At 43.5% G+C, this 12637-nt stretch overlaps 1 protein-coding gene across 2 annotated transcripts in view; it reads left to right on the top strand.

The window, feature by feature from the left end:
* LOC142099864 (uncharacterized) overlaps positions 1–5173 on the top strand; it is a 45285-nt gene extending 40112 nt beyond the window's left edge. For both annotated transcript variants that reach the window (XM_075183786.1, XM_075183785.1), the window contains exons 21-23: positions 141–420; positions 4052–4206; positions 5085–5173. In XM_075183786.1, the coding sequence (XP_075039887.1) occupies positions 141–420; positions 4052–4206; positions 5085–5092 (443 nt within the window). In that variant the 3' untranslated portion in view covers positions 5093–5173. The remainder of the gene's footprint in view (positions 1–140; positions 421–4051; positions 4207–5084) is intronic.
* The last annotated feature ends 7464 nt before the right edge of the window (positions 5174–12637 follow it).

The following is a 12637-nucleotide window of genomic DNA, read 5'->3' as shown; positions in this document are numbered from 1 at the left end:
GTAGTGTTTTATTTTGCAAAATTAATTTTCTAGGACAACGCCTGATTATCAGGACACTATCAAAATGTCTGCTCTCTTTTAGCCTAATTTCTCTGAGAACACTAGTTTTATGTCATTTATGACAATTGGTATTTTTCCAGCTGCGAACGTGGCTTTACAAGGAAGTTCATCCCAGTCCAGTCTCTACAACTTCTTCGGAGAGTCCAGAAATGCCATTGATGGATCTCTGTCAAGTAACTACTCTCAGATACAGTGCAGTCAGACTGCTCAGCAGCTAAATCCATGGTGGACGGTAGATCTGAAAGGCGTCTTCACAATCTTCTCCGTGGCTGTCACTAATAGACGAGACTGCTGCTGGGAACGTATCAAACATGCAGAGATCAGGATAGGAAACTTTACTCAATGGAGAGACAATAACAGGTATACAGTATATGTATATAGATGTTACTTTTATTATATTGTTATAGTTGATGCTTCCAAACTTTATTAATATCATATAAAAGAACCCAGCGGTCTTATATTCAGTGGTATAGATCAAGTGACAATAGAATGTACTGTGATTATTCTATACAGATATTATGTAATGGTCCAGTTGAAACTCTATTATGAGTTTATTTTATTATTTTTTTAACCCATGGAATGATAATATGCCACATTATTATCAGAACACAAATATCTACTGCAATTCCTCAATTACAGTAGATATTTACAGTATCTGCTTAATTTCCCAACACATTTTTTTTATTTGTAGCAATAGAACCAAAACAAGAAGAGGTGGTTTATATATATATATATATATATATATATATATATATATATATATATATATATATATGAATATCTACATGAAAATGGCTGCTGCTACGGGAAGGTGTTCATAATACTATGTTTACAATTATAATCCCATTCAGCCTCTAATAGGAAGGGTAATGCCATTACCAGTGATTGTTTTTTAGGTCCTGGGACAATGCTTTGGGCTAATTTCGTCTACAATGAGCGAACGGACACCACCCTAGAAGGTTGAGACCAAATGAGTATATTAGACAGATACTAGAGCAGTTGGTTGCGTTAGCTATTTTCCTGGAAACCTAGTACTCATTAATCAGAAGAAAAGTCGCCATGGCCCTGAGTGCCTGCTTAAGAAGCGGGGTGACAGATAACCTCATTCCTGCCAAGCTGGTAGAGGCATGAATGTAGCGGAGTATGAAGACAGAACATCACAAACATTTAAATAACTGAGCTTTACCACCCGGATGATTGGAACCAGAGAGGTTTTGTGACTATTGGGTTACGAAAGGTTCTGTGAATTATACAGATGTAGACTACCGGCATGCTTGAGACGGTGAACTATCCATATTATTATTATTATTATTATTGTAGATTTGTAAGGTGCCACAGTGCTCCGCAGCGCAGTACAGTAGGGAAAACAGGACATACATAAAACAGGGACATAAAAGGTAAAAAAATGTAGACATGAAAACAAAGGGTATGAAGGACCCTCCCTGCTCATTAGAGAGCTTACATTCTAAGGGTAAGGGGAAGAGGTCACAGCTGAACCAAAAGGAGTAAATGTGTCTCACAGATTTGGGTTTCATCAGCGCAGAGGTGGTATTGGAGGCCAAAAGAGCGAATTAGTGCCCCAGGAGAAGAGGTGGACAATGAAAAAAGTAAAGGACCAAGAACAGAGCCTTATGGGACCCCAACAGATAGTGGGGTGGAGGGAAGGATGTGCCAGAGGTAGAAACACTAAGGAGCGATTCGATAGCTGGGAAGTGAAGTAAGAAAGAACTGTGTCACGAAGGCCAATGGAGTGAAGGGTGTGTAGGAGAAGAGGGTGATCAACAGTATCAAAAGCAGCAGAGAGGTTAAGGAGAATGAGTATGGAGAATTTACCCTTAGATTTCGCTTTAAGTAGATCATTGGTCACTTTTGTGAGAGCAGTTTCAGTGGAATTTTGGGGGCGAAAGCCTGATTGCAGAGAGTCGAGAATGGAATAAGAGGAGAGAAAGTAAGACGGGCGTTTGTACACTAATCGCTAAAGTAGTTTGGAGGCAAAGGGGAGAAAAGAAATAAGGCGGTAGTTGGAGAGTGAGGCTGGATCAAGAGATGGTTTATTCAGAATAGGTGAGATGAGTGCATGTTTAAAGGAGGATGGAAATGTGCCATTGAAGAGAGACAGGTTGAAGTGGTGAGTTAGAGGTGGGCATAAAGTAGAGGAGAGGGAGTGGAGAAGTTGGGAGGGAATAGGGTAGAGAGGACAGGATGTAGGGTGAGATGATAAGATGAGTGCAGAGACTTTGTCTTAAAGTACTGGAGAGAATGAATTAATGCTGGATTGGGGGTGCAGGTAAAGGTGGGTGGAGTGAGTGGAATGAGTGGAATATTGTCTTTGAAATAGGTGGAAAAATCATGGACAGTGAGGGAGGAAGGAGGAGTAGGTGCAGGTGGGCAGAGAAGTGAGTGGAACATGGCAAAGAGGCAACGTGGGTTAGAAGACTGGGTGGATATTAGAGATTTGAAGAATGTTTGTTTGGCAATTGAAAGGGCAGATGAAAGGATGAAATGATAGTGGAGAAAATTGGGATAGGAACAAGATTTCCTCCAGTGGTGCTCTGCAGTGCGGGAGTAATTTTCCAGGTAGCGGATCTGTTTGTTGTGCCATGGCTGGGTTTGGATCATCGGAGACTATATGTAGTAGCTGCAGCTGCATTGTCTAGGGCTGAAGTCAGTGTTTTATTATACAAAAAGCAGCCTGATTAGGACAGGACAATGCAGTCATTGGAGAAAATAGTTGTTTTAGTGAAAATGAGAAGTGGATCGGGTTAAGAGTCCTTAGGTTTCGTTGTGTATGTGTGTATTTGGGTGCAGGAGGAAGGGCATGAGGTAAGGTGAGGCTGAAGGAAAGGAGGTTGTGGTCAGAGAGTGGGAAGGCTTAATTGGAGAAACTAGAGATGGAGCAGTAGCGGGAGAAGACAAGGTCAAGGGAGTGCCTATCACAGTGGGTGGGAGAAGAGGTCCATTGGAAGAGATCAAAGGAGGAAGTAAGCTAAAGAGGTTTAGTGGCAGATTATCAATGAGAATGTTGAAATTGCCTAGTATGGTGCACAATTATACTCAATGGCATAATGGGTTTACGCCCGGCATTTTCTCGTACTCTTTTGTGTATTTTGTGGATACTAATTTTGGTGGGAAGTAAGGCAAATGTTGGGACATTTGTGTATCTACAGATATATGTCAATTAAATATTCACCTTAACCTTTATGATGATTAGTTATAGCCTATATCTTATATAACACACAAGTAATGCTGATATATGTATGCATAAACCCCTATATAAACAGCACAGTGGCCTAGTGGTTAGCACATCTGCCTCACAGCACTGGGGTCATGAGTTCGATTCCCAACCATGGCCTTATCTGTGTGGAGTTTGTATGTTCTCCCTGTGTTTGCGTGGGTTTCCTCCGGGTGCTCCGGTTTCCTCCCACACACCAAAAACATACTGGTAGGTTAATTGGCTGAAATAAAATTGACCCTAGTCTCTCCCTGTCTGTCTGTGTGTGAGTGTGTGTCTATAGTAGGGAATTTAGACTGTAAGCTCCAATGGGGCAGGGACTGATGTGAATGAGTTCTCTGTACAGCGCTGCGGAATTAGTGGCGCTATATAAATAATTGATGATGATGATGATGATAAACCCCTATATAAACAGTAAGTTCTGATGTCATCACTTATAATTGATGAGTTGGGGTGTCATCACTTCAGGGTTCAAATTAGAGATAGTTAAAGTCACCTCAAATGTTGGGATTGGCAGCAGATTACATCAAAATATGAGGCTGCTGCATATTGCTAGTATCTGGATAAACACATATGGCAAAAGTTTTGTTTGTTTAAGTAATATATGAAGAATCACATTAAAATTACATTTTTGTACATACATAGATATATTTCACATATGTGGGTTTAAAAAGAAAGATGATACAGACAATAAATTAATTGAGACAATAGACACCGACCAGAATTAATTAAAAATCTGTATTGCACATTTTTGTATAGGTGTGCAGTCATCTATTCTCTGGGCCCCGGAGAGACTGGCTCATTCAACTGTCACGGGATGAGGGGGAGATATGTCTCAGTGATTATAACAGACCGGGAAGATAAACTGTCACTCTGCGAAGTCCAAGTATTTGGTCTTCCATCATCTTCCAGTGGTAAGATTTTATTTTCTGTGCTATGTCATTAAACTTCATTGTGTCACATGTATTGTGCTACTTGACCAGACTGGACAATACCAGAGTCATTACTAGGAGTAGAGTAATCTAGGAGAGAGGAGCAATGTAATAACTAGGAGTGGTGTAATAACTAGGAGTGGTGTAATAAGCAGGAGCAGTGTAATAACTAGATGCAGAGTAATAACTTGGAGCAGTGTAATAACTAGGAGCAATGTAATAACTAGGTCCATCATGGTTCTGCCTATAAAACCAGGAGTAGGAGTGTGTTGTTCAAACAGTTCCAATAATAAATTCTCCATAATTGTTTGATTGTTATGGTATATAAGTTATATAATGAGTACTGATATTAAGCCATATAGATCCTTGGAAAGATTGTCAGCACATTACCATCAACAGCAATCGCAAAAATCTGATACTGCAGCCGAGAGCTGGTTTCTGTATATATAACAACTATCTTGTTTATTGTCAATCTAATAACTTGTCTTATCTGACATTAAGCATCACAGCCAGGATGTATGGACCATGTGAGCCAAATGGCCACTTGCCTAGGGCAGTATGGTCCAGGGGCAGCATAGAAATGGTTTTATGGTAATTATATTTACCTCATAAATCTAACATTGTTTCTAACGATCAATATACAATATCAATACTAACCAGCGTTATGATCAGTTAATACATTTGCTCGACAGCAGAACAATGTTAACAGCAATTCTATCCCGTTATAGCACTTAACCCTCTACTAACTGTCCGTATAGGGATAATAAGAAGAAACAATGATTGTATAAACGTATTATTAGCTAAATGTATTTTCAGTGATGCCATATGATCAAAAGATATTCTTTGTTTTTTGGTTTCAGGAAATTGACCAGTTATCAAGGAGAAGATAAGAAATGATTAAGTCTAGTGCCAAATATCCATATATTCCAGAATAAAGCATGCAAACATGGGTTGTACAATGCATCTTATTATACATTTATTTATATAGCGCAACATAAATTATGCAGTATTACAGCATATATGACAATCAGTGTGCATTATAAACTTAATTTAAGTCTTAGGCCCGTGGTGGCCGACACAAGAGCCTTGGCCGATATGTTACAACAAAAGGGTTTGACTTTCATATTAGTTTAATCATTATTGTGTCTATCACTAATGTGAAAACACTAATTTAGAATCTTACAGCATGAAAATGTAAAGTTTCTAATACATTCCCTACATTCTACTGTCCCAAAAGCCTTGTTGTATGAGACAACTGAGACACCCCTACCCATATGTACTGTATCAGTCGGTACTTCATGGTCCTACTGCCCATGGCAAACACAAAGTGGGGGTCAATGAAGAGCAATTGCCACATGCAAGATCTTTTAACATCATGATGTTTCCACATGACAACAGAAAAATGGATGGAAATGCCAAATACAGAATATTCTAGATTCTACCAAACACACTACCAGAATGTGGGGAGAGAGCTCAATGGTCAACTGTCCCTATATATCAGCACTTTTTTCCTTATCCGGTCTCAATGCATTATTACAAACACATATCTGTGTGACATGGGAGTCTTCATCAGGCCTGACGGCCTTTTGGGTTGATGGTAAACAGTCTCTGAGAAAACTCTACCGGAAAGGGCAACAGATTTTACCAGGGGGTAAGGTGATCCTGGGGCAGGACCAGGATGAACTTGGGGGCAAGTTTGATGAAAACCAAAGTTTTGTAGGTGAAATCTCAGATGTCCATCTGTTGAGTTATGTTTTACCGTCCTGTGCCACTAGAGATGTCTATGAAAGGAAGTCTACTACTTAGGGGAATATTATCAATTGGGAATCTATTAAGTGCACTTTATATGGAGATGTCAAAGCTCAGTCAATGAAGACATACCAGTAACAGTTCACATATAAGGTCATTTGTCGATGAAGATGTGTCTGTCTGTCAGAAACTCAAATTTATTTAATACATAACATTTTGTGGATTGCACTAATATTCATAGGATGCAGCCCATCAATTTACTTGAAACAAGTGATGTCACTGAGTTCTAGTGAAGTCATATGGCGCGTTCTCATCACTGTGTGCACAGGGGCGCTTTCCTGAGTAACATTGTCAATATTAATTATTAATGTTACATTTTACTCATGAACAGCTGAGATTGAACTTTTTAAAGGAAACTGAAATATAAAAAAGTGTCACAATATTTGGATAGTCGTGATTCCAAATCTTATATCTTGTGCAATAATCATGATCAATTAAATGTAAATATTTATGTTAAAATTAAAGATGTGTGCAGGCCCCCATGTTTTGGTTGTGCCCAAAATCCTCACAGGTTTTGCTTTTGGATCTGGATTTAATTAAAAATTGTGAGAAACAGGCAAAATCATATGACTGTTGCCTCTACATTACTATTTATAGCATTTACAGTCATTTACAGTCTATTTTCTTATGATCTCTTCACAACTGCCCCCCCACAACTGCCACCCCACAACTGCCACCCCACAACTGCCACCCCACAACTGCCACCCCACAACTGCCACCCCACAACTGCCACCCCACAACTGCCACCCCACAACTGCCACCCCACAACTGCCCCCCCACAACTGCCACCCCACAACTGCCACCCCACAACTGCCCCCCCACAACTGCCACCCCACAACTGCCACCCCACAACTGCCCCCCCACAACTGCCACCCCACAACTGCCACCCCACAACTGCCCCCCCACAACTGCCACCCCACAACTGCCACCCCACAACTGCCACCCCACAACTGCCACCCCACAACTGCCACCCCACAACTGCCCCCCCACAACTGCCACCCCACAACTGCCCCCCCACAACTGCCACCCCACAACTGCCACCCCACAACTGCCACCCCACAACTGCCACCCCACAACTGCCACCCCACAACTGCCACCCCACAACTGCCACCCCACAACTGCCACCCCACAACTGCCACCCCACAACTGCCACCCCACAACTGCCACCCCACAACTGCCCCCCCACAACTGAAATGGTTTCAGAAAATTGCTGAACTACAGTATTTTTCGGTTGACAATGATATCCCTATCCTTAACCCTACCCCTAACCCTATCCCTAGCCCTTTCCATATCACCTATCCCCTATCCCTATCCCGATCCCTAACCTTATCCCCTATCTCTAACCCTAATCCAACCCCTACCCCATCCCTATCCTTATCCCTAGCCCTATCCCCTAACCCTACCCCTATTTCTATCCCTATCCTTATCCCTAGCTCTATCCCTACCCTTATCCCATATTCCCTAACCCTACCCCTATCCCACCTCTACCCATCCCTATCCTTATCCCTAGCCTTATCCCTATCCCTAACCTTCATCATCATCATCATCATCATTACCGTTTATTTATATAGCGCCACTGATTCTGCACCGCTGTACAGAGAACTCATTCACATCAGTCCCTGCCCCATTGGAGCTTACAGTCTAAATTCCCTAACATACACACACGCAGACAGACAGAGAGAGAGAGACTAGGGTCAATTTGCTAGCAGCCAATTGACCTCCTAGTATGTTTTTGGAGTGTGGGAGGAAACCGGAGCACCCGGAGGAAACCTGTCACAAATCGGGATCTTAGCCGCACTTACCTCATCCGCCGCTGTCATATCACGGCTACCTGGGTCCCTTCTGGTCGTCTGCAGCATTCCCGTTCTCCACACCTTCATTTGTAAACAAACACATACTGTTTGTCCTGCTGCATGGGCGCGGCCATCTTGGATGCAGTCAGGTGATCATTCCAAACCAACCAGATTCAGAAGCTGTGATCACATGAACTGATCAGCCAATAGTTGTTTGGGACATCCTATTTAAACCTGCTGCTGTGATCTGTTCATTGCCAGAACAACACACTTCTCTCCAGAGGATAGTTCTTGGCTTCAGTGTTCCTGACTGCATTACAAGTGCAGTGTTCCTGTCTGCATTGCAAGTGCAGTGTTCCTGACTGCATTACAAGTGCAGTGTTCCTGACTGCATTACAAGTGCAGTGTTCCTGTCAGAATTACAAAGTGCACTGTTCCTGACTGCATTACAAGTGCAGTGTTCCTGTCAACATTTCTAGACTGCTCATTCCTCTGCTATATTCTACAATGAGCAAAAAGATCATCCAGGCTGCTAAGTTCTGTTTCACTCATGCTCCAGCTAGTCCCAAGGGTCCCGAATCGGATCAAGACATTCAGACGACCGTGACAGTTTGTTCTGGCCTAATGGATCCGCTAGGGGAACATACCCCGAGGGAGGACTCTGTCCAAATATTAGCTGAACGCATTGAGAGACAAGAAACTAACCAGGGGCAAGTTTTGAGATTGCTGCAGGATGTTTCTACACGTATGGATACCTTGCAGTTATTCTGCAGTCAACCATCCCATACTCCGCCTGAGCCAGTAATACCTGCTTCACTACTTACTTCATCCAGACTCCATCTTCCCACGCCAGCTAAATACAATGGCGATCCGAAGAATTGCCGCGGGTTTCTCAACCAGTGTAGTATACACTTTGAATTACAACCCGGAAATTTCCCCACTGCACGTACCAAAACTGCTTATATTGTTTCGCTACTATCAGGGCAAGCTCTGGCATGGGCATCACCGCTCTGGGAAAAATCTGACCCAATTTTATTTGATATTGATAGCTTCCTGTCTACCTTCCGCAGAATATTCGACGAGCCTGGAAGAACAACGTCAGCCGCTTTAGATATTCTGCGCCTTCGGCAAGGGCAGCAGTCTGTGGGCCAATATGCCGTTCAATTTCAAACACTTTCCTCTGAACTATCTTGGAATAACGATGCTCTTGTTGCGGTTTTCTGGCAGGGCCTGTCTGACCACATTAAGGATGTATTAGCGTCTCGGGACTTACCTACAACGCTAGACCAATTGATTACCACCTGCAATCGGGTTGATCTTCGGTTTAGAGAAAGAGCTCTAGAAAAGAGGAAGCTGAAACACCCCAAGTTCCACCCTATTCAACGGGTCCGTGTACCGTCTCCTTTCCCTGAAGGACCCATGCAATTAGGCAAAGCACGTCTTTTACCCACCGAGCGAGAACGGCGAGTTAGAGAGAAACTTTGCTTATACTGTGCCAGTTCCGGACATCTGTTACATCATTGTCCTCGTAAGCCGGGTAAACACAACCTCCTAGCTGACGATGAGGAAGTGAGCCTAGGAGTGGCTCTTCGCTCCCCACAAGGCAAGGACTGTATTATCCCAGTCACTCTGAAACACGCTCAAGGCTCCCAATACATTTCAGCCCTGCTGGATTCTGGAGCAGCTGGGAATTTCATGTCTGCCAGATTAGCTGCTGAACTAGCCATTCCACTAGAGAAAATTCCAGTGACCATCTTTCTCTCTGCGGTTGACGGTAGCCGTATTCCAGGGGGTACCATTACGCATCAGACTTCTCCAGTGACGCTCCAAATAGGAGTTCTGCATTCCGAGTCTCTTACCTTTTTGGTCATCCCAGAAGCCACTAGCCCTGTGGTTCTCGGGTTTCCATGGCTTCAAATGCATAACCCCCATATTGACTGGTCGACTCCACAAATCCTGGCGTGGGCTCCAACTTGTTTCGGGTCCTGTTTACAACGTGTTCTTCCACATTGCTTCACCTCTGATAAGGAAGTTTTGCCAGTTCCTTCTGCCTACCAAGAGTTCACAGACGTTTTCAGTAAGCAGGCCGCTGAAACTCTACTACCTCATCGGGATTGGGACTGTCCCATTGATCTTGTTCCGGGTAAAACCCCACCGCGTGGCAGAGTCTACCCTCTTTCTATCCCTGAGACAAAATCTATGTCTGAATATGTAAAAGAGAACTTGGAAAGGGGCTTTATTCGCCCATCCTCTTCACCGGCAGGAGCCGGGTTCTTTTTTGTAAAAAAAAAAGATGGTGGATTACGTCCCTGCATCGATTACCGAGGTCTCAACGACATTACCATCAAGAACCAGTATCCTCTGCCCCTCATCACAGAGTTATTTGACAGAGTCAAAGGTGCGCAAATATTTACGAAGTTGGATCTCCGCGGGGCCTACAATTTGATCCGTATCAGGCGTGGCGATGAATGGAAAACCGCCTTTAACACCAGGGATGGGCACTACGAATATCTTGTCATGCCATTCGGTCTGAGCAATGCCCCAGCGGTTTTTCAGAATTTCATAAACGAAATCTTTCGGGACTTACTGTACCATACTATTGTGGTATATTTGGACGATATCCTCGTTTTCTCCTCTGATATCCAGTCCCATCGCAGACATGTTAAAGAGGTCCTCAGCCGTCTCAGAAGGAATAAACTGTATTGCAAGCTTGAAAAATGCACCTTCGAAGTTGAATCCATTCCATTCTTGGGGTATATCATCTCGGGCACCGGTCTCCGTATGGACCCAGAGAAGGTGCAAGCTATTCTTAACTGGCCTCAACCATCTACACTAAAGGCAGTACAGCGATTTCTGGGATTTGCTAACTACTATCGAAAATTTATTCGTGGCTACTCTACTGTAGTAGCACCACTCACCGCCCTCACCAAAAAAGGAGCTAATCCTGCCAAGTGGTCTGAAGAAGCCCAATCTGCTTTTCAACTTCTGAAACAAGCATTTATTTCTGTTCCCATACTGAGGCAACCAGATTTAACCTGTCCATTCTACTTGGAAGTTGATGCCTCATCTGTCGGAGTAGGGGCAGTTCTCTCCCAAAAACCAGCTGATGAGCAATGGCATCCCTGCGGGTTCTTCTCCCGAAAATTTTTACCAGCTGAACGAAATTATGCCATAGGGGACAAAGAGCTGCTTGCCATCAAATTGGCGCTTGAAGAGTGGAGACATTTACTTGAGGGAGCTCGTTATCCTGTCACAATATACACGGATCACAAGAATCTGCTCTACCTTAAAACTGCACAGTGCATGAATCCACGTCAGGCCCGATGGGCACTATTCTTTTCTCGATTTGATATCCATGTCACCTTCCGTCCCGGTTCCAAAAATCGCAAGGCCGATGCTCTGTCACGTTCTATGGTAAAAGAAGAAGATTCCATCATTGTGGATCCACGGCCTATTATCAGCCCACTCAGCATCGCAGTCAGTAGACCCGACAATACACCTCCCCAGGAGAAAACTTTTGTTCCTGAGAATCTGCGTAAAAAATTGCTCCAATGGGCACATTGTTCCAGATTTGCCGGTCATGCTGGCATCCGCAAAACTCAATCTTTCATATTGAGAAGCTACTGGTGGCCTACGCTTCATCAGGATGTTCAGCAATTTGTTTCCGCATGTGGCAGCTGTGCCCAACATAAAAGTTCAAGACAATCTTCAGCTGGTCAACTTTTGCCTCTGCCTATTCCCACCAAACCCTGGACCCATATTTCTATGGACTTTGTTTCCGAATTGCCCAATTCTAATAATTTCAATACCATCTGGGTCATCGTTGACCGATTCTCTAAAATGGCGCATTTTGTTCCTCTCCGTGGACTCCCATCAGCACCTATCCTGGCTCAGCAATTTATAAAGGAGATCTTCCGTTTGCATGGGTGTCCTGAAGAAATCGTCTCAGATAGAGGAGTTCAGTTTGTGGCGAAATTCTGGAGATCCTTGTGCCAAGCACTACAGATCAAACTAAACTTCTCTTCGGCCTATCATCCCCAATCCAACGGGCAAACGGAAAGAGTTAATCAAGACCTAGAAACATTTCTCCGTTTGTACATATCCTCTTCTCAAGACGACTGGGTAGATCTGCTTCCTTGGGCAGAATTTGCTCATAATAATCATTATCACGAATCCTCTGCTTCCACTCCATTTCATACGGTCTATGGCCTACACCCCAGGGTACCCTTGTTTACTCCACTTCCTACAGCCTCAGTACCTGCCTCTGAAGTTTTCCTAAAGAATTTTTCAGGCCACTGGCGCCAGGTACGGGAATCTCTACTTAAAGCGTCCCAACGCTACAAAATTCAGGCCGACAAAAAGCGACGAGCCATTCCAAGCTTGAAACCTGGAGACAGAGTCTGGCTGTCTACTCGCAATCTACGCCTCAAAATTCCATCTATGAAATTCACTCCTCGCTTTATTGGACCGTTTAACATCTCCCGAGTCATCAATCCAGTGTCCTACAAATTACATCTACCATCTTACCTCAGGGTACCCAACACCTTCCATATCTCTCTCTTGAAACCACTGGTGCTAAATCGGTTTTATACACCCAAACTGGTTTCTCCTGAAGTGCAGACTGAACATGGTGACGAATATGAAATTAAAGAGATCTTGGACTCTCGGTTTCGACATAAAGCCTTACAATATCTAGTCGACTGGAAAGGCTATGGTCCAGAAGAGAGAGCCTGGATCAAAGCTTCTGATGTTCACGCTCCATCTCTCATCAAAAAATTTCACCGCAAGTTTCCAACTAAGCCCCAATCCAA

This window comes from Mixophyes fleayi, chromosome 8 (assembly GCF_038048845.1).
Source record: "Mixophyes fleayi isolate aMixFle1 chromosome 8, aMixFle1.hap1, whole genome shotgun sequence".
NCBI lineage: Eukaryota > Metazoa > Chordata > Amphibia > Anura > Limnodynastidae > Mixophyes > Mixophyes fleayi.
The sequence above is the reverse complement of the archived record's forward strand: the minus strand, read 5'-3'. Positions and strand labels throughout refer to the sequence as shown.